This window comes from Nicotiana attenuata, unplaced genomic scaffold (assembly GCF_001879085.1).
Source record: "Nicotiana attenuata strain UT unplaced genomic scaffold, NIATTr2, whole genome shotgun sequence".
Lineage (NCBI taxonomy): Eukaryota > Viridiplantae > Streptophyta > Magnoliopsida > Solanales > Solanaceae > Nicotiana > Nicotiana attenuata.
Window position 1 is genome coordinate 59,655 of NW_017673350.1, and position 22,533 is coordinate 82,187.

Genomic DNA, 22,533 nt, shown 5'->3' on the forward strand with positions numbered 1-22,533 from the left:
TTTTTTTCTTTTTCTTTTCTGATTGTAGGAATTGTGTGCCCGTAAAAAAAAAAAAGAAAACTTGTGGAGTCCTATAACAATTTTTTTTCATACTTTATATTTGTATAATACGCAAGTTACAGAAATAATGAATTAATATGTGGCTAGTACTTAAAGCAACTATAAATAAAATCGAAGACATGTTGTAATACTACTTGTAAAAAAAAGTTGTAGTGTGGAATCTTGAAATTTAATTGTATATTTGCCAGACGTAACTTCAGGACTCTATCGAATTTGCAGCAACTGTGCTCAATACTGCAACTAATTTAAAGGAAGAATGGTATGAAATAGAAAATAATATTTGATTACAAATTTAAGGTGTATAATTTTGCACTTCAAAAATTAAGTCAAGGTTGGATTTATATAGGGTAGCCGATGAAATAATCGAGGTCTATGCAAACTGCATGAATATTATTATTATAAAAAGTTGAATAACAAAAATATATTATTATCTAATTATTTTTGCATAAAATTAAAAAATACTGCTAACTATCAGTCGAACCAATCCCACCACTGAACTCACGTGTTGAAAAGTAAAGCAATTCGAAAAAGTAATTTTAAAAAATAATACTCCTCCATTCTATGTGTTATTTATTCTTTTAATTTGTTAAAAAACATACTTACTTAATTTTAAATTTTTATTTTATTCGTAATGAGATTATTATAACTACAAGTATATTTATAAATTATAGAACACAATATTATTTAAACTTTGTACTTAATCAAATAGGCAGGATGAAAGTAGTAGTACTTTTTTTTTTTTTGATTTCTCACCCGGTATCCGGTACCCACATTGGGGCCCGACTAATCCGGATTCGCGCCGGGAAGTCCCACATTGGGGGGTAAAGCGCTCCCTAGCAAAGGCGACTCCATACCCAAGTGTTCGAACTCGAGACCTCTGGTTAAGGATGAAGGAGTACTTACCACTCCACCACAACCCTTGTTGGTAAAGTAGTAGTATTTGTTTAATAGTTTGTTTGAATGGTTGTTATGTATCTGTATTGTATAATATTATATTGTATTGTACTGTATCATTTTGATATACATAATATTTGGATAGATTGTATTATTTGCTGCCGTTTTATGATGTCATGCACCAATAATATAAAAATAAACTTGTAATATTATAAAGAAAAAGTAAGGTACGAGATAGAATTACTATATTAAAATATAGGGTAAAGGATAAATATAATTATTTAAAAAAAGAAAGGGCAAGATGAGAGAAAAAATAAGGTTAACGACGGAACCACACTAAATCGATCGTTCCATAAAGTGTCACTTTTCTTCATTACGTAACGATGAATTTAACAATATAATACAATAAAATTTAAGTAATAACAAATATTACTCCATTTAAAGTATCGATATAATACAACAAATAACAACCGTCCAAACATGCTCTAGCCTCTCAGGCGGGCTGAGGAAGGGGGGGGGGGGGGGGTTGGTCCAAGTGTGTAAAACAGTAGGTAATTAACTAGAGCCGCCAAATATTTTAACAGAGAGAGAGAGGGAGAGGGAGAGGGAGGGAGGGAGAGAGGGAGAGGTATATATAGTGACCCACTCACTCTTCTATGGTACTTGTCACTCTAATTTTTTCTCAATCAACAATAATGGCGCTATCGCCCTCCATTGCGCCATGTTTTTCATGTAAATTCTCCTCAAAGCCACCATTGTCACGACAAACGTATTTGAAGGCCAAGGGGAAGAAAATGACTACCTTTAACTGGACAAATCCATTTTCACTCCTGCAACTGCAATGCTCTCCTTTTCTCAAGTAAAACTTCGCTATTTCTGTTTTTCTTTTTCAACTCTCTAACGTATTTGGATACTCACTTTACGTGTATTTATGTTAGTGTTTTTATATATATATTCTCTGTCACATTTTGTGAATTATCAACATTTTAGAGAAAAAGGTCCAAATGAAGTATCTTAATTTTGAACTCTGCTATATTTTGGGGCTTCTCCACTACTGTATTTCTTTCCCATGCTTTTCCACGCTTACCTTGAGCCGAGGGTCTATTGAGAAGAGCCTATCTACCTTTATAAGGTAGGGTAAGCTGTGCGTACGCACTACCCTCCCCATACCCTACTTGTGGAATTATAGTGAGTTTTTTTGTTGTTATTGATACCTTTGCTATTAGCAATTCTTGCCCTTAACCTTAATGGAGCTCCAGCATCGACTGGGGAGCTGTAGATATCATGTGTAAAAAATACTTTGGAAAAAGTACCAAATTTATCCCTCTAATTTTGACTATACTTTAAAGTTACCCCGTTACACTTCAGTTAAATAATTTTATTTTTTATTTAATTTTTTTAAGCTTTTCGGAAGTTTTGAAACTTTAGAAGTTTTCTAAGCTTCAAGATTACACTTCGTAATATTGTATATGAACTTGTATGTGGAATTATTGCTATATGAAGTGATCTATATTTTCATCCAACTTATGAGAAGCGTTACAAAAATTGTGTCAACAAGTTAATTAGTTGTCTCAACAGTAATCTTATTAAAGTATCTAAGGCATGAGAATGGACATATTCATTTATCCCAATTCCATGTTCTATGTGTGATAGTACAAAGAGTTGTTCTTTGTGACGTAAAACCAAGATTTTGCTTGAGCATATTCTTGAGTCCTAGAGCAACTGATGAATAATAACCTGTTTCCTTTTCAACTATCATACAATTGTTAGGTGATCACACGATTCAACAGTAATGGGTATCCCAAGATATGATCGCCAAGTTTACTTTTTATTTTAGAAATTTCTTATAGCTTAATGTTTTCTATACTGCTAAAGCCTTTCTTTGTTTTAATGATTTTTAGTTCAAAATGGGAAAGAGGAGAGTTGAAGTTCGGCATACGTGCTGCTGTTACAAGTGAAGGTTAATATATGTGGAAACCTCAAATATCATCCTTGTGTGGTTTTCTTCAGTTATTGATTTCCCATTCTCCCATTTGATGTTTTGGCAGAATACTTGTTGGATGGAGCTATAGAAAATTCTCAGCTTCCTAGGGGTGACAGCTGGTCTGTTCATAAGTTTGGTGGTACCTGTGTGGGAACCTCTGAAAGAATTCGCAACGTTGCTAATGTAATAATTCAGGACCAATCAGAAAGAAAGTTGGTGGTTGTGTCTGCAATGTCAAAAGTCACAGATATGATGTATGATCTGATTCAAAAGGCCCGGTCACGAGATGACTCGTACCTAACTGCATTGGATGCTGTTCTAGAGAAACACAAATTAACTGCTATTGATCTACTTGATGGGGATGAGCTTGCTAGTTTCTTATCTCGTCTTCATCATGACATCAACAACCTAAAAGCCATGCTCCGTGCAATATACATTGGTAGATTGTGCTTTCCCTCTGTATTTGTAGAATGTCTCAACAAAAACACTTGCCAGAGCCTCTATGCTCATAAATATGGAAAAATCAATAGAAAAAGAACTTATTAACAGGGACTACTTGTGGAAAACTCCATTTTCAGATATTATTAATTTTTTTTATAATACTTAAAAGGAAACAAGATTCTGTTGGAGTATTTTGGATTGTCTTTTCCCTCCACTACTTTGCATGCGGGTGAGAAGGACATCGAATGGTGCAATATGGTCTTTGCTTCATTCTCTGGTTATTGTCAGAGCTGTAGTTATGAAGCTAATGTTGGCATAATGGCCATTCTTCAGTCTCTTGTTCTTGCTAGAAACTTAATTGTATCCATGCTAAAGTTCCTTCAGTTGACAAGTTTTTTCCTGAAGTATCTGAATTTGAACCAAACCTCTTTCTTTTGCTTTCAACTGACACAAAATAGCTTAATTGTATTGCAGCTGGTCATGCAACAGACTCTTTCTCTGATTTTGTTGCTGGGCATGGGGAGTTATGGTCTGCTCAGTTGTTGTCATCCGTTGTCAGAATGGTGATTCTCACATTGATCTCTTCTGGTCTTAAGAAAGCTTTGTATCTGCTAGTTATGCAAATTAAAATTTTGTATGTTTATGATGCAAATTTTCAAATTCTTATATTTGCAGAATGGTGTAGAGTCTACATGGATGGACACAAGAGAGGTGCTAATTGTGAACCCAACGGGCTCTAATCAAGTTGATCCAGATTATCTAAAGTCAGGGGAAAGACTTGAGAAATGGTACTCTAAGAATCCATCAATGACTATCATTGCAACTGGTTTTATAGCTAGCACTCCCCAAAATATTCCTACCACTTTGAAAAGAGATGGAAGTGATTTCTCTGCAGCTATCATGGGGGCATTGTTTAAAGCACGCCAAGTCACAATTTGGACAGATGTTGATGGTGTCTATAGTGCTGATCCAAGAAAAGGTTTTTCCTCACTCATTGCATGCTTTTCCCGATCTGAAACATATTAAGATGTGCCCCTAGCTAAATATTATATCAAGTATTATTGTTCTCTATTTGTTGCTCAAATATTACCTTTTACTTTCAAATCAATGATGAACTTCCAAAATGAAGTTTACGATGATTGCTAAAACAATACTTCATTTGCAGTAAGTGAGGCCGTAATACTGAAGACACTATCTTATCAAGAGGCGTGGGAAATGGTGAAGTCGTGATTCTATGTGATTGCTGAAGTTAACAAGAGCTGTCATGGGCACTTTCTAATATCAAATTTCTCATCTTTTTGCAGTCATATTTTGGTGCAAATGTATTGCATCCACGGACAATTGTTCCAGTGATGCAATATGACATTCCGATTGTTATAAAAAATATCTTTAATCTCGCTGCACCTGGAACAATGATCTGCCGATCCACTGATAATGAATATGAGGATGGACAGAGATCAGTATTCCCTGTCAAAGGATTTGCAACAATTGACAATCTGGCTCTAGTGAATGTTGAGGGGTAGGAATATTAGTTTACTTTTCAAAAAGAAATGTGGAGGATTAGGACTGCACTGGATCCAGTCATACTGTTTGTTATAACAATATTCATAAATTCTTTGTTTACACAAAGTTGGTTACCTTCTGCAGAACCGGAATGACTGGTGTTCCTGGTACAGCTAGTGACATTTTTGCTGCAGTAAAAGATGTTGGTGCTAACGTAATCATGATATCCCAGGTAAATTAATTCTTTGATATCCGGATAAACTTATGATGCTTATAACTTCATGAAATAGAATTGAGTGCTATGATACAGGCTAGTAGTGAGCATTCAGTGTGCTTTGCTGTGCCTGAAAAAGAAGTGAAAGCTGTTGCTGATGTTTTAGAGTCTAGGTTTGGTCAGGCTTTGAGTGCCGGGCGCCTTTCTCAGGTATTCTGCCCTTTCTGATTCAATTTGTATAGTTAATTATAAAGGTTGTGGATCTGCATAAGCAAAAGGAAAAAGAAAAGCAGGAATGGTGTTATATTGAATTCTTGTCACCATATTATAGTTAAAAATTTGCATGTATTGCGCCGTCTGTTTCCTGATTGCGGTTGCAAGGTCAACCCTATTGCGATACGCTCCGCTATACCTGTTATCTTATAACATGTTTCTTTTAGATGTTGTATAAGATCAGAATGACAAACAGAAAAATACATATAAAGATGTGTTGTGACAAAGTTTCAGAAGTTGTCTCTGAGGAGACTTTAGGGCATATGTTGATGATCAGTACGCATCATGTAGCTCAGAGTTATAGGGATAATGAGTTGTATACTTCAGAAGAATTCCACAAAAAGTTATGATGCTAATTATATCGGAAAGAGCAGAAAAACACTTATTATGATTGAGCCTTTATCTCCATCCAAGATAGAACATCCGTGAAAGTTGTTCCTCTTGTTGCACCAAACAAGTTAGGTAACTAGCAGATCTGAAAAGACGGCTTTTCGGGCTGTAGATTGATTCTGGTTTTTCCAACTTAAAACTTGAGAAGCTCATTCAAGAAAGCTTAAGAATTAGTAAAGTCGTATTCTAGTGGTGGTTAGATGCACATAAGAAAGGAATGACTGGAACAACAGCTTTTAGGGTGCTGATGAGCATTGAGCAGTGATGTAATCATTAAATTCTGCTTGATGCTGCTATAATGAGGACAGGATGATCAGGCAATTGAAAACAAAGAGAGGATCTAGAAATCATGAACTGTGTGAAACTTAGAATTGCAGAAAAGAGGAAAAGTATGGTAATTACTTTCAGATCCCATAGACATCTGAGAATGAACGCGTGGCAGAACTGGTACATTTTGTTTGGGCTAATTTTTGTAAAAACTTGGCCATCATATGTAAGCACTCCATAGATATTTCCATCTTAAAATACTATACAAAGTAAAGGCAACCAGGAAAGAAACTAATCTTGCACATGATACTGCTTCACCAAACCTCTCTCTGTTAAAAGCATAGCTTAGACAAATAAGGAAACTCAGAACTCTTTCCATTTGTTAGAATCTCAAAAATTTCCGCTGGTTTTGCTGTAGGTTTTTATGAAATTTGAACTTGGTTTTGGGGCAGTGTGATGTGCTTCTTTCCATATACTTAACGAAAATTAGTTGTGGGATCTTGGGCACAGTTAATCGTAATTTCAGATATCGTATTTAGCTTATTGTTTCTGCTTCTCTGTGTCACTTACTTGGTGTTTTAACATTATTTTCATATACCCTATTAAGAACTTCTTTGATCACCGTGATAATGACTTCATTTCTTCCCAGATTTCGGTGATTCCAAACTGTAGCATTTTGGCTGCTGTTGGTCAGAGAATGGCAAGCACTCCTGGAGTTTGTGCTACATTTTTTAGTGCACTTGCTAAGGTTTGGTAATTTTCAGTCTTTTTAAATTGAAAAAAGGGAAATTTATCTACTGTATGTAGGCGTGTCTTGTGTAGAGTTAAGTGGTAAATTTTCAAACCACACTAAATTCTAAAAAGGGTTTATGTTTGACTATTTGTTTGTTTGTATCTTCTGTGGAGTTAATGTTCTCCTGCTTTTCATCTACAGTTATTTTGCGACTGTTATGAGCGCTTAGATCTATGCCATATGGATTCTCTAATTACCATATCAATCAATCAACTACTCCTTAAGAATACCAAATTAGTTGAGGCCCACTACATTGATCTCTGTATCCATTCCACTCTATAGGGCCGATTTCATTTGAATACTTCACCATTAGAGGATTATGATATTTTGACTACCTTTACGTAGGTTGTCAACCTACTGCAACCCTTTTTCCTTTATGCAGATTCGGTACCAGCTATGTGAAGCTCACATAGGTGGATTTCTTAGCTAACTACCATACCGTTCTTGTTAGTATGTAAATTGGTTTTCAGTTTTTATGAGCTTTTAACTTGGCTTTGATTGCTGCTGCTTTTGGCAACTTATTGTTAGGTGTTTGTCCAGATTTTCTTACCATAATTGGTTTTCCTATTTCATGAAGAAAAGGACACATATTTACCTTAATTGGGTTAAATCTTTTCCTAGAAGGAAAATATAATTCTTCCATATTTGGCTAGTCCCTTTTCTTGTAGGAAAAGGTTTGGAGTTCTATAAATTGAGGATCCGCCCTTCTCATTTAGTAGCATCCACAATGTAGCCATATGTGGTTTGAGAGTCGTGTTTAGGGGGAGAACTTTACGGACAAGTGTTAGTGTGTCACTTGTGTTTGCCTCTTTGTGAGGTTGTTCTCTCAACATTTTGTACTCTCTTTTTATATAATGAATTGCTCATCTCCGTTGTGGACGTAGGTCAGTTGACTGAACCACGTTATATGTTTGTGTCTCTTTTGGTATATTTCTCTTTTGTTGTCTGATTTATCATCGTTGAGGGTTTGCTTTGCTAGCTTCCGCATGACACCTGCTTTTTTCGATCCTAACAAGTGGTATCAAAGTAAGGTTCAAGACAGGTTCATCTTGGCGGGTTTAGTTCTAGCCGCTACGTATTTGATAATAATCATAATTTTTGTTTGAGAAATTTGACCGGAGTACTACTCGCGTTGAGACAAACATAGCGGTGGAGATTTGGAGATGCGACCTGTTGAAGGCTATGTGGAGAAGATGGATCAAATTTATTTTGTCAAAAAATTCAGGCCAATGGGGAGAACTGTTAGGTGTTTGTCCAGATTTTCTTACCATAATTGATTTTACTATCTCATGAAGGAAAGGACAACATATTTACCATAATTGAGTTTTTCTTTCCCTAGAACGAAAATATAATTCTTCCATATTTGGCTAGTCCCTTTTCTTGTAGGAAAAGGTTTGGAGTTCTATAAATTGAAGATTTATCCTTCTCATTTAGTAGCATCCACAATGTAGCCACATGGAGTTTGAGAGTCGTGTTTAGGGGGAGAACTTTTCGAGACAAGTGTTAGTGTGTCACTTGTGTTTGCCTCTTCGTGAGGTTGTTCTCTCGATATTTTGTACTCTCTTTTATATAGTGGATTGCTCATCTCCGCTGTGGACGTAAGTAGTTGACCGAACCACGTTATATGTTTGTGTCTCTTTTGGTATATTTCTCTTTTGTTGTTGGATTTATCGTCGCTCAAGGTTTGCTTTGCTAGCTTCCGCATGACACCTGACTTTTTCGGTCCTAACAAGTGGTATCTGAGCGAGGTTCAAGACAGGTTCATCTTGGCGTGTTCAATTCTACCTGCAACATATTTGACGTTAATCGTGATTTTTTTCTGAGAAATTTGATCGGTGTGCTATGCACGTTGAGACAAACTTTGTGGTGGAGATTTGGAGATACGGCCTGTTGAAGGCTGTGTGAAGAAGGCGGATTAAGTTTATTTTGTCAGAAAATTCAGGCCAAGGGGGAGAATTGTTAGGTGTTTGTCCAGATTTTCTTACCATAATTGGTTTTCCTATTTCATGAAGGAAAGGACACATATTTACCATAATTGGGTTCAATCTTTTCCTAGAAGGAAAATATAATTCTTCCATATTTGGCTAGTCCCTTTTCTTGTAGGAAAAGGTTTGGAGTTCTATAAATTGAGGATCCGCCCTTCTCATTTAGTAGCATCCACAATGTAGCCATATGTGGTTGGAGAGTCGTGTTTAGGGGGAGAACTTTACGGGACAAGTGTTAATGTGTCACTTGTGTTTGCCTCTTCGTGAGGTTGTTCTCTCAATATTTTGTACTCTCTTTTTATATAGTGGATTGCTCATCTCCGTTGTGGACGTAGGTCAGTTGACCGGACCACGTTATATGTTTGTGTCTCTTTTGGTATATTTCTCTTTTGTTGTCTGATTTATCGTCGTTGAGGGTTTGCTTTGCTAGCTTCCGCATGACACCTGCTTTTTTCGATCCTAACACTTATATGATGCTTTTCATCAAAAAAGGACATGATAAAAGTCAATCGAGAGTCGTAGAAAGATGACGAGGGGAATATGAGTATAGAATTCAACTTCTTCTAGTTACTTGAATTTCATAAGAACTTCAAGATTCAACACTTCATTTTGCAGGCTAATATCAATATCCGTGCTATAGCTCAAGGTTGCTCAGAGTACAACGTCACAGTAGTTGTTAAACGTGAAGAGTGTGTGAGGGCTTTACGTGCTGTGCACTCAAGATTTTATTTGTCAAGAACTACTATTGGTGTGGGCATTATTGGACCAGGGTTGATAGGGGGTACTTTGCTAGACCAGCTCAAGGATCAGGTCTGTCAATTCAAGTTATTGCTACTTCGATCTCTATATTTTGTTTTCTCTACACCTATTGAACTTTAAATATTCTTTCTTCTATTGAATATCATTTATTTCTCCTATTAAAGTCCATAAGTTAAATTTAAAAGAGCATATTAATATTTCCACCCTTCCAAATTTAAATAGTTGTAGTCTTATCCTTCACAATTTGAAAGGTATATTTTTGGAGCAAAGTATGCAGTCATCTCCAGGCAAAGCTAAGTTCAATTTCACAACCTTTTAGAGTCATCACACTGGTAAAAAGTCCAGGATATAATTAGGTGTCCCCTTCAACTTTTAATTACCACTTATAATGGATAATGGAATTATTTGAACTGTCCTTACTGCTAGAAATTCGTTTACATTTTGCCATCTTGCATTTGTATTTCTTTGTTTTATATGATATATGATGTTTGTCGGCTATTCTGATTCTTTTCCTGTATCATGGATCATCTCCTTGTAATGTAAGAACTTTCCTCTGTTGCCACGTTCTTTTTTGTCACTAGTGGTATAAACCAAGTACACAGAATACTGGAATTTTGCACTCATATTCTTTAGCCGTGTAAATAATGCTAACTTGGATGCTTAACCACTTATTGCTGTCAAAGGGATGCACTATAATTCGTGATGCATTCTGATTTTTCCTTAAAAAAGGAAAAGGAGAAAAGGAAAACAAAGAATATCAACTAACTTGCTTAATCCCTAATTTGTTGGGTTCCTTGTATCTGCTCTGATATATTCAGGTATCTCGCATTCCAATTCTTAGTAGTCATTTTAAAGACGAATTAGGGTTCACTAAAGCTAGTGGTTCTCCAGATCTCAGACTTATCCACCCACTGATAACTAGTCTCTGACCACAGGGTATATGAAAATGAAATGTTACTGTAAAATCAGAAATAAATATATTTCAGGATATATAAAGCATGGTTTTTGTGGGTTAAATTGTGGAAGTTTAAGAAACTCTTTATTACCACCCTTGCATTGCTTAGTGCATACCTAGTAGTCCATAAATATATCATTTTATCAAGTTGTTTATGTATTGATTCTTTCGGCACAATGGAGTTCAGTGTTGAATTTTTGTGCTCTCGTTTTTTCCTGATAGCTCTAGCGTCTTGCTTGGTAAAGTTGATTATAATTTCAGATACTTTATTGCTATAATATGATGATTGTTCTTGATGTTCGGGAAACATTGTTCTTAATAATTGTTTTCTTTTCTGTTTAATGATGAAAAAAATAGTTTTGGGCAAGTGTTTGATGAAATTTTGTAACAGACACTTTTAACACCTTTTGTTTTCATTGGCAGACAGCTATCTTAAAGGAAAAGTTCAACATTGACTTGCGTGTGATGGGTATAATTGGAATAGATTCAATGATATTGAGCGGCTCGTAAGTCTTGAAAATCCATCTTTCTTCTAAATGCTCAGTGATGTATATCGGACAGATGCGTTCTTTAGCCGCTTTGAATTTTTTGATTGAGTCTTTTTCTGCTTAGGATGAAGGGAAGCAGCATTTTACGGAAAAAAAAAAACAATAAAGTGCAAAAAGTCAGAGAAACTTAAGCTAAGGTTTTTAAAATTGCTATTCTAATGGACAACTATCCGAATCTGTTGAATCATTGTAGAGATAATTATTTTTCTTTCAACTTATGAATTTCCAAGTAACTTTACCTGTAGGGATAAATCTTCTTCGAGTGACAAAGGGGAAATTAGTCATAGAAACTGGAACGGAGGGTGGACTTGCTAATTGGAAACTTTTGATTTGAATTTCTTTTATAAAATTAACAATTGCATTTGAGTAGAATAGCATATGGGCAGCTGCTGAGTAGGCAAATGAAAAAAAAAAAGAAAAAAAAAAAGAGGTGTTCCTAAAGGGTTCATCTAACTAGACTTCTTTTGTGGTTCATATAAACAAGCCTGGAGTATCTGCTTCTAGACATTTGCCTGTTGACTCATATTTCATTTCTCCTTGCAACAAAACTCATACTTCATTTCTACTTTTTCAATGCTATAATCCTAGCTAGGAATGCGCTAGTACATAGTATGAAATCATTGGAAATGAGGGAGAGTGTCAATCATTATCTCTCACATTAATCTACTACATTTATTCCCTCTCTTCCAGTCCTTTAAGCTGATCCCATGTCCTCTTTGGTTATAGCTTGGACATTTTCTGTTCCAATGCGACCAAGGAACTTCTAAGTTTTCTTTTGTGCTGCTGATTTTTATGAGTTAGAGGTTCAATCAGTGTCAATCTTCTGTTAGTCATGATAGATCTTCTAATGAGATTGAAAAATTAATAAAAAAATTTCTTGAAAATGAATGAGATTAAATTAAAGTTAATGAGGAACTTAATTTCTGGTCTTTCCTTTTCCCAAATTTTCACTATCACCTATCCAATGTTCATTACATCGTTCTTGCTATAGAACTTGTCAACTAGCTACTATGTTGAAGCTTTGTGTTCCAAAAGCCACACTAGCCTTTCCAGCTGGTTACTGCTGCTTTTTGTCATTTATATATTATTGAACTGTCTTCAGGGGTCTCGATGACTAGACATTCTTGTTAATGTTCATAGGGGTATTGATTTGTCAAGATGGAAAGAGCTACTAAGTCAAAACAGAGAAATGCCCGACTTGAATAAGTTTGTTCAGCATGTGGGTGAAAATCATTTCATCCCAAACAGTGTTTTGGTGGATTGCACTGCAGACTCTCATATCGCAAGCCAATACTATGACTGGTTGCACAGAGGCATCCATGTGGTCACCCCAAATAAAAAGGCTAATTCAGGACCGCTTGACCAGGTTACTAATTACTTTCACGTTTGATTTTCTTTTCTTCTTAAAAGTGCTTAACAGTTAACACTCGTGAACTTTCTGAAAAAAGCACTTTGATCGACTAAGTCAATAATGAAAATTTCCCCATTTCCTAATTATATTTTGCTTTCCACTATCTTTCCACTTCATCAAAGATGGGGAAAATAAGTCTTTTTAAAAACTGTTGTTCTATCTCTATTTAGAAAATACCTCAAAACAAGACAACCAAGGCATCGATAATTATATAGATAGCTGGTAAAGGAAGCTTCTCATACCTTTTTATTGCATATTTTCCTTCAATTGTTTCCAGTACTTGAAGATGAGAGCTCTACAGCGACAATCATATACTCATTACTTCTATGAAGCTACTGTTGGAGCTGGTCTACCAATCATTAGCACTTTACGTGGTCTTCTCGAAACCGGGGACAAGATTTTGCGGATTGAGGGTATTTTTAGGTTGGTATCACTGATATGAAGGTTTGAGATTATACATTTTCTGGTATTTGGATGAATTTCATCTATCCTAAGTAGCAGATTGGTGAAATGACGCTATCCTTGTCTTCGCTACCACATGCACCAACGAATGCAAAATTTCTCTGTATTTCGATTTCTTTGCATTCATTTCATACATGTATTCCTTTATTTTTCATTTCTCTCTGTATTTCTATTTCTTTGCATTCATTTCATACATGTATTCCTTTATTTTTCTTTTTTTGGCAGTGGAACTCTGAGTTACATATTCAATAACTTCATGGGGACAAAAGCTTTTAGCCAAGTGGTGAAGGAGGCGAAAGAGGCAGGTTATACTGAACCAGATCCAAGGGATGACCTAGCCGGGACAGATGTTGCCAGAAAGGTATTTTCTGATAAGTTTCGTTCATTGTTATAAGTGCTAACCCAACACGAGATCTCATTCTTCAGTTTCAATTTGTTGACTGCTTTGATTTAGTGTTTGCATGAAGCTGAAAATAATATTTTGGAAGCGCCAGTAGTGGTTTAAATTCCAACTATGACTTAGGGGTGGCAAAAGTGGCCCAAGCCCATTTGACCCACCCAACCCGCCCAGGTTTTAATGGGTTGGATATGAGCTACTAACGATGGGCTAAGTTTGGGCACAACGCAATTAAACCCATTTATTGTCAGTAGCCTAAATCAGCCCATGATTTCAGTTCAAACTGACCCCTGAATAGCAATTGCCCTTTAGAGCTTCTAATAAGGGTGTGTTTGATATGAAGGAGATTTCTTGGAAAATATTTACCTAGAAAATGAGTGATTTTCTTACTTATTTTCTTATATTTGGTTGGTGATTGGAAAACTTTTTCGGGAAAATATTTTCTAGTGTTTGGTTAGAGAGTCGAAAATATTTTTTAGGAAAATAAATTTTGTATGCTACTCTCCCCATAATTTTTTATGAACTGACATTTATTCCAAAACATAAGACAAGAGACAACAGGAAAAAAGGGAAACTTTTTTATCATCATAAACCATTCCAAAATGATATTTACGAAAAATGAAAATAAAAATCATTGTTATATATATATATATATATGAGAATATTTTATATATGCTTGTTTAAAAATTGAGAATATTGCAAAGTTGAGGGGATTGAGTTACAACTCATTGTTTAGCCCATCTTAACCCAAGTAAACTTTGGGCAGGGTTGGGCAATGACCCATTTATTGAGTCAGCCCATCTTGACCTGCCCAAATATAGCCCAAACAGCCCATTTGCCACCCCTACTATGACTTAGTGTTGCAAAACAGCATCTGTCAATATACTTCTATCCTGGTCCCACCTTGATGTGTTTGCTAACTTGTGCAGATTTACCTTTCATCATAGAAATAAAGACATTTTATTTTGAGTTTGCTGGTTCCCCTGCCAATTTGCTCTCTTAAATAGATCCACAAGAAAACCAACATCCTGGGAACTGATGCTACACAAATCACGGCTTAATGACTTTTTAATAAGCAATAACTTCCTGATCCAGGTGATAGTTCTTGCTAGAGAAAGTGGATTAGAGCTAGAGCTTTCAGATATCCCGGTTCAGAGCCTTGTCCCAGAACCATTAAGGGTGAGTGTTTAGCTTATACATGCAACATTAGTTGGAAGGGCATTTTGTTCTCTGTGAACTGATATTTGGTGGTTTTCTCAGGCTACTGCATCTGCCGAGGACTTTTTGCTGCAGCTGCCACAATTTGATCAAGAGTTGTCTAAACAGAAGCAAGAGGCCGAAGATGCGGGGGAAGTGAGTATTCCGAATTTATAAAATTAAGCTTCAGTGTTGTGATAGTAATGTTGTCTGAATGAACCCTGCTATACTCCCTCCATCGAAGTTGATGTTTTCTATACCTTTTTAGACCGTTGAGGTTTAATTTAATTTTCCTAAGCATGCAAGTTTTAAAATTAGTTTGGGTCGATGCATAGTTGATTGATGCAAGCTTTCGCTTATATAAGAGTGTAATGTCCACTTTTACAATTCGCCTGGAACTTTTCTCAATATTTTGAGCAACCAAATGTAACTTTTTACGTTCTACATATTGCCCCATTTCATGTCAAACAATAATATTTCAAGCATCATCTTAGTACCTTTGCCATGTAACCTGAAACATTTAATTTTGCATGGGAGTAATATAATATATAGGAACCACAGCCCTTAGTATCCCAGTGTGGAAGAGTTGTTCATTTTGCTCAATTAAATCATGTATGGGAACATCACTGATTTGTTTAGTGATTGGTTATGAACCAGATTACCCATTTAGGGTAAAACATTTTAATTATTGACCGCTGATATGATTTCAATCTTTTTTATTCTTGTTTGCCAAATAACCGACTGCTCTGTTTGTGTGCATTTGAGAGAGTTTAAGTCTTTCTAGATCGAACTCTATGTGATAAACTGATAGATACTCAACGCAACAAAATATTTTTGTATCTGGGGACTTCTCTACTAGTAATGTCAAGCACTATCTTAATGCATGGCAATGCTCCATTACAAAATACGCTTACTTCCCAAAAATAGATTCTTTGAAGTCTTTGCGAAGCATGCTAAGAGAACTTTTGATTTATGAAGTGTGCTTCATTTCTGTTGGAGTAGGTCACAAGCATCAATTCTATGTTGTCTCGATCCAGTTTAGCTGCAGAACATGTGTAATGCTTATATTTCCGTACTTGTATTTATGCTTATCCATCTTCAAACTGTTGATATACATGAAGGTCTTGAGGTATGTTGGAGCAGTGGATGTTGTCAATGGCAAAGGCACTGTTGAATTGCGAAGATACAATAAGGAACATCCATTTGCGCAACTCTCTGGATCGGACAACATAATTGCATTCACTACTGAAAGATATTGTAAGCAACCTCTAATAGTGCGCGGTCCAGGGGCTGGGGCTGAAGTGACAGCCGGTGGAATATTCAGTGATATATTGCGACTTGCCTCGTATCTTGGTGCTCCTTCATAATTCATAATTCCGCGTTTCATTCAGTCATCTCCTGCTCCTGGTAGCAGTTATAGAGTTACATGATTATTATGTAATTTTCAGCAACTGATAGTGTTGTTCACTTTGTAACATGGCTCTTCACCTCTATTAGAGAGTTCATAGGTTGCTTATTTAGGAATAACACTGATATATAGTAAAGCTGTATTATGGTCCATGATAGACATATCCTGTAGAGATATACCTGTTAGTTAAGCAGGTTGCTAATGTATGTCAATGCAATTAATATTTAAGGCATTGTGTTTTTTTTTGTGTGCGCGCGTGCGTGTGTGTCTTTTGTTGATTATTACGTATCCTTGCATTCTTTTGCTTCATATCTTGTCGCGGGGACTTTCTTATGGAGCTCTTTAGGTAATTGGCTCTGAGGGCCAACTTTATACTCCCTTCGGTTCACAATAAGTGTCCAATTTGCTTTTTCATTTTGGTTCAAAATAAGTGTCCAGTTATGTAATCAAGAAAGAATTCAATTTGTTTTTACAAAATAACCCCTATGTACATATCCCTAAAAAGTTTTCTTACTCCTACATTATATATTTAATTAGGGGTAGTTTAGTCATAGTAGGTATTTTTGTATAGAATTTAGTATTTTCTTAATGGGCGTGCTAAAAGCAAATTGGCTTATTGTGAACCGGAGGAAGTACTGAATACAGTTCTTGTTTAAGACCAATAACTTTTTTGTTTGGAGAAATGAATTTTTCAAAGGTTACCACTTCCTTGTTTTATTATATTTTACTATATTTCCTTACTATACCTGACTGGAACGGAGAATTAACTACGTGTATAATTTTATTTAACGTGCTTTATGTTCTGGTCAGTCTGAAAAATATTCACATACTCTTTCCTAGTAACTTTCTATTTTTGAGTGATGAAAGCGTAATTGCAATTTTACTTTTCTCTTTCAGACAAACATCTAATCCAAATACAATTGTTCTTTAAACACATGCTGGAAAGTAAGCAATGACTCCTTTCTATCATTCTTCAAGTCTTGCACTGATTAAAATTGTTAAACTATCAATACGAATTGTGGAGGCGACTCTCGATAAAGGAATTCACCTCGATTTTCAGAATTTTACCCCTTCAAAAGAAGAGAGCCAAAAGTTCAGCACTTATCCTTTGCAGATGATCATTCAGTATCATGGGAAACTTAATCATAAATGCTTGAGACCTGTAGCTAAAACCAGGTTCTTCGTGGGATTTAGCCATATGAAGGACCAGAAATTCAGACAAGAAACAGAAGAAACCAAACATCAACATACAGATGCAATTCTGATCTTCTTTAAAGTACTTCCGTAAACTTAGAGCAACTTAACACAAATATATGATCATATTTCCGTAAGTAAGAGAAGAAAGTTCAGAAGAGCCTTCTGATTTTATTCATTCGACTTCCACCTGTTTTTGAGATATCTAAAGTCACTTCTGCAGGGTGCATGACTCTGAATTCTCTAGAATTAAAAGTACAACTCAGCCAATTTTGGGACCAAGATAAAACTTTGGATCCCTGAAAAACCTTGTGATTGTCTCAGCTGTCGTGGGTGAGAGATCAGTAGTTTCCAGAATGTATTCCTTTGATGACTTAGCTATTGCTTCAATTGAACCAATAGTTTGATAAAGCTGAAACAGACAAAAGAAGAGAAAAGAGTGACTACAACTATCTGGACAGATAAATATGTGTCATTGATAATGCGACACTATCATTCTTTAAAGCACATATTATAAAAAAGAAAAGGTGCCATAATTTTGGTATGTCATAGTATACATATGCAATATAGAAGTGACAAGAAAGATAGTGGGATGTGTTCATTCATGTATCAGCATCATTGTGAAAATGCAGCAACATCAATTACTTCAGGCTTTTGCATCAGAATTTGTAAGACAGACAGGATAAAAGGTATTTCAAAAACTAAATACTTTATTTATTTGACCCAATTGTGGTTTTGTTCAAAGGTTGTCATAACTCAAAACTCATTAGTCAAGTAATACCTGTTGCATGTTTCACGCCTGGATGGTACGGATACAATCCTCGATTTGGCTCAGGCTTTTCATAAAAAAATAAATGACAAATAACTAAAATGACATATATTTGATATTGTTGACCTAAAAACTGACCTTACAGTCCACAAACATATGGAAGAAAACTCTGAAATTGCCAAATTAATATGGTTCAACATATGAATCATAGATTGAGAGAAAAGGTGATACTATGATTCTGCACAAACTTACAGGTAATCGAGAAAAGGATTCGCTATAATAAGGTTTATCATGGTACAAGACATCCGATGGAACATAAATGGGAAAAACATTAAATAAAATACCACATTTGCATCATGGCTGTCAACTCCAGGGATTGATGCAACAACTTGTTGGTAAATCTCCATTGCCTGTACTGATTTTTCCTTCTAACAGCAAGGCAAAATGTCTCAGGTTCACAAGAAAACACTTGGCTATCAGTCAGAAGACTGGAAAACTATCCACCCTTTACCTCAGCTTTTAATTTTGCCAATACATCCTGTCGTTTGCACACTGCAACAGATACTTATGGCAGTAAATATACAATTAAGTTTCTTTTGTTCAGCTTGGGAGCATTGACATCTTACCCCCACGAGAATGTGCTATCTTCACAATTTTTTCAAAGCCCATCTCAAAGTCTCGCACAGGAACAAATGTTGGCCCTCCAGGTTGCCCTCCATACCTTCAAATGCAACGCCTTGATATAGAGATTACAGATAGAAGGCGAAGTTAAATTTGACTCACTTGAAATAGAAGCGTATGAAAGAATCATTCTGTTCCTTTGAAGGGAGGGTGATAACCACATAGAAGCTTGCAAACTGCTCCTTCACTTTCTCAGCTCTACATCAAGTCACAAACTTATCAATTTTTGATAAAGTACAAAATTGGATTTTGAGAGATACAGAGCACGTTTACTTTCTAAAGACAGATTCCTTGTCGATGACATCCCAATTGGTCACAAACATGAAAGCAACTGACAAACCACCAAAGATAAAGATAAAATCCTGTGAATAGGAAATGTTATTACTGCCATTTGCAAAAGAAAGAATTTATACGAAGACCACCACAGCTGAAAAAAGAATTTATAAGAAGACCACCAGCTGAAAAGAGTAGTTACTGGTGCAATTGGAAGAATATTTAAACGGAAAGAACTTTCATTGAGAAAGCGAGAGATGAAATTGAGAAAGGACGGGTTCTGTGCATCCCTCCATGTGCTACTCATCACACAAACGCCATTGCAACCTGCAAGAGTTGATGGTCGATGGTAATGTAAGACATTTACTTTCGAATTGCAGTGCCACTGATCCTTACAGTTAAAACAACAATCTAGAACAATTGAAAAATCTGGAAATATTAGTTATCAAAAAAATCTGCAAATATCGTTCCCTGGGGATAAGAACTGCAAAAAACTTGTAAGAACTTATTTGTGAAATACATATTCTCCTTAACATCATAGATAGTTGAAGTATAAATATTGTTTTACGTGGAACGAGCAAGAAAGAAAATAAAGTTTTCTTCAGGACATGAGAACTATAGATCTTAATCATTCAAAGATAAGAATAAGCAAATGAAGATATTCAAGCAATTTGTTTATAACTGTTAAAATATTTTTCCGCTAAACAATTAAGCACCAAACATCGATGTTAGTGTTCAATACAACAACATCCTAACATATACTAAGACAAAAACTTCTAAAATGCAACTTATGGCAGTTAATAATTATACATGCATCAAATAATGCCTAAAACACTGTAGTTTGCGATATTTATCAAGCCTCTAAAATCTGCATATCACAAGTTCAAAATTGTCATGTACAAAGTGAATATAACCTTACAAATCATTCAAGATTTAAAAATTAAAGCTGATCCACCACTTTTCGAACCAAATATTAATCAAATTTATTAGATACGTAGAATAATATGCCAGTTTTTGAACTTTTATAACTGGAAGTATAACATTCACGTTTTGAGATGTATTTTAGATTATTCTAATAAAATTGACAAGAAAATTACTTGAAAATACCTTATCAAAAAAAAAAATTACTTGAAAATAGAGTTAGTACTCAGAATTCTACTTCAAGTATGTTAAATCAAATCCCGAAATTCAGAACTACGTAAATTACAGACGTATTTCATTCAAAATTCAAACAGACAGAGAGAAAAAACTAAAAGTCGTCGTAAATAAAAAAAGTCAGTTATCATTCTTCAGACTTATCACATCAAATTTATAGAACTATACGAATTGCTATATTTAAGCAAAACAAATTGCTGATCCTTTTTACACATATATTGTAAAAGAGTGAGTTCGAGAAAATGAGAAAATACATGAAGTCGATAAGCTTGTAGTATTTGAAAGTGATCTCGAATCGTTGAATCCTCCTCGACTCATCACTGCTCTAATGGAGAATGAATATGCGTTTCTGTGTGAGTTCAGCAAATGAGCACTAAATTCGTGAGCTGGCTTATATATAGTCCTCCATCCTCCGAATTTTGGGCCAATATGGGCTGAGAATTAATGGGCCTGGACTATACTCGGTCTAGGCCGCCAACTAACCAAGCTTTTTTCTGGTTACCCTTTCTTTTAAAAAGTTTTAACTTGTAACCACTTTTTAAATAACTTCAGCCCTCTTTTTCCTCCTCCTTCTCCTCCTTCGTTTTCTTCTTCTTCTTCTTCTGCTGTTGGTTCTGCTATGAAACTTCAGTTCATGGGATGATTGCCATAATTATGTTTATCAGATTATTTAAAAATAAATTATAAATACTTACGTAAGTTAGTAGACAGTAATTTGTGAATATTTCCACGTATGGGAAGTTTAAGGTCACACTTAGTGATTCTTTTCATGATAATTCTGTTTTTTTACGTTTATTGTTTCCAAAATTTATGATTTAGATACTGTTGGCAATTTGATTATTTTATAGTAGTAATACACTATGAAAGAATAAGGTGATTATTTATCTAGTATGTTAGAAAGCTTTTTCAAAAACTTCAGCTTATATAGTGCTGAAGTTTTTACAAATGAACTAAATAACTTCAGCATCTTCTGCTGATGTTTTTGAAAAAGCTTTATGACAAAACTAATGAATCCAGGACAAAAAAAACTTCAGCTTATTTGGTGCTGAAGTTTTTATAAATGAACTAAATAACTTCAGCATCTTCTGCCGAAGTCTTTGAAAAAGCTTTATGACAAAACTAATGAATCCAGGACAAAAAAACTTCAGCTTATTTAGTGTTGAAGTTTTTACAAATGAACTAAATAACTTCAGCATCACAAAACTCTAGCTACTAGAATGCTTAAGTTCAGCAATTACAAATAAAAACTTCAGCAAATAGAGAACAAAACTTCAGCACTAGAATGCTTAAGTTCAGCAATTACAAACAAAAACTTCAGCACACTTGGTTCAGCAATTTTTGCTACTTCAGGCCCGTCTACTAGAATGCTGAATGTTTGCGTGATTGCCTTTGCTACTTCAGGCCCGTATGCTGAAGTTACGCGAAAAAGTGGGTAGGCTTGCATTTGCAAAGCGGGTACAAGTTAAAACGTGACCCAAAAAACGGATATAGATGGAAATGCCCCTTTTTTCTGTACCTCTGTCCTACTTTATTTGTCGAGTTTTTAAAACATTTGACCAATCACCCCAAAAATAATGACTACAATATGCAGCTACTAACTAAATATGCAATATATATATATATATATATATATATATAGAGAGAGAGAGAGAGAGAGAGACTATTATTTTGAGAACGGTGTAGATTTTTTGGCCACTATTTGTCGTGCTTAAGAATTTAATCAGAATGTTTAATCACGTAGCCATTAAAGCAAAAGAGTGGAAAAAAACACACACACACACATACACACACACACACACATATATATATATATATATATATATATATATATAGCCAGTTTCTAAGTCTAGAAAATATAATATTATTTAAAAAATGTATTTTAAAATGGTGCTAAAGTAATTGGGGTGTTGGAGCGTATTGGAATTTAATAATCGAAAAATATCCAGCGTTTATAAAGTCATTGAAAATAGCTACTATTTTAGCTAAAACACAAAAAATTTCAACATAATATGCTGGATTATCAAGCTTTTGCATATAAACTTTCACCATATTATATTGGAGCTCCAGCACATAATAAAATTCCAGTACATTATGATGAAATCTCATATATTAAAAATTCGAACACCAGCATATTATGCTGGAATTTTTCCGGATTTTTAAGGGTTTTGTTTATTCAGATTTTATCTTTACAAGAAAAAGTGACTAAATTTCGATTACTTTTGAAATTGTGGCTATTTTTCAATTACCCGTTGTAAATCACGCTATTTCTGATTTTTTCTTTAAAATAAGTTATTTAAAAAAAATGGAATTACGTATAGCTTAGTGATTATAATTTTACTTCACTATTTAGGTCATCTCCAACCTTGCACCATTTTTTTACTCAAAATGATGTAAACACCAAACTGGTGCAAATTTACTCCAACCCATTACATTATTTTCTAATCCAAAAAAGAATATTTCTTTTGTATTTTTTTCTATTCTATATTATATTATTACTTTTATTTAATTTTTTTTAATTCA

The 22,533-nt window shown here is 34.9% G+C and overlaps 2 protein-coding genes across 3 annotated transcripts; one reads left to right on the forward strand and one right to left on the reverse strand.

The window, feature by feature from the left end:
* Window positions 1-1,568: 1,568 nt before the first annotated feature.
* Window positions 1,569-16,190, forward strand: LOC109216117 (bifunctional aspartokinase/homoserine dehydrogenase 1, chloroplastic-like). The gene is made up of 18 exons (XM_019380247.1): window positions 1,569-1,813; window positions 2,856-2,914; window positions 3,003-3,377; window positions 3,854-3,942; window positions 4,055-4,358; window positions 4,545-4,597; window positions 4,684-4,898; window positions 5,027-5,114; window positions 5,193-5,306; window positions 6,676-6,774; window positions 9,420-9,614; window positions 10,942-11,024; window positions 12,207-12,432; window positions 12,755-12,900; window positions 13,165-13,300; window positions 14,432-14,515; window positions 14,597-14,689; window positions 15,655-16,190. Exons 1-18 carry the CDS (start codon window positions 1,611-1,613, stop codon window positions 15,898-15,900), a joined length of 2,808 nt encoding a protein of 935 aa, XP_019235792.1. The 5' UTR covers window positions 1,569-1,610; the 3' UTR covers window positions 15,901-16,190.
* Window positions 16,191-17,189: 999 nt separating this feature from the next.
* Window positions 17,190-20,365, reverse strand: LOC109216119. 2 transcript variants are annotated; one of them, XM_019380250.1, is made up of 8 exons: window positions 20,268-20,365; window positions 19,061-19,185; window positions 18,859-18,947; window positions 18,688-18,783; window positions 18,531-18,625; window positions 18,416-18,456; window positions 18,249-18,329; window positions 17,190-17,547 (listed from the first exon to the last, which is right to left on the reverse strand). In XM_019380250.1, the coding sequence occupies exons 1-8, from the start codon at window positions 20,329-20,331 to the stop codon at window positions 17,398-17,400; spliced, it is 741 nt and encodes a 246-aa protein (XP_019235795.1). In that variant the 5' UTR covers window positions 20,332-20,365; the 3' UTR covers window positions 17,190-17,397. The 2 variants fall into 2 exon arrangements, with proteins under 2 accessions (XP_019235795.1, XP_019235794.1); XM_019380249.1 differs by having other exon boundaries at window positions 18,249-18,332.
* Between the last annotated feature and the right edge of the window lie 2,168 nt (window positions 20,366-22,533).

Excerpts from the sequence above, each read along its gene's own strand:
- LOC109216119 (XM_019380249.1), bottom strand. The coding sequence starts at position 20,331 with ATGAGTCGAGGAGGATTCAACGATTCGAGATCACTTTCAAATACTACA. Across the intron at positions 18,333-18,415 it reads TGGCAAAATTAAAAGCTGAG|AAGGAAAAATCAGTACAGGC; the intron begins GTAAAGGGTGGA and ends CCTTGCTGTTAG. Across the intron at positions 17,548-18,248 it reads ACAGCCATGATGCAAATGTG|CTTTATCAAACTATTGGTTC; the intron begins GTATTTTATTTA and ends TGTCTGTTTCAG.
- LOC109216117 (XM_019380247.1), top strand. The coding sequence starts at position 1,611 with ATGGTACTTGTCACTCTAATTTTTTCTCAATCAACAATAATGGCGCTA. Across the intron at positions 11,025-12,206 it reads TCAATGATATTGAGCGGCTC|GGGTATTGATTTGTCAAGAT; the intron begins GTAAGTCTTGAA and ends TAATGTTCATAG. Across the intron at positions 12,901-13,164 it reads CGGATTGAGGGTATTTTTAG|TGGAACTCTGAGTTACATAT; the intron begins GTTGGTATCACT and ends TTTTTTTGGCAG.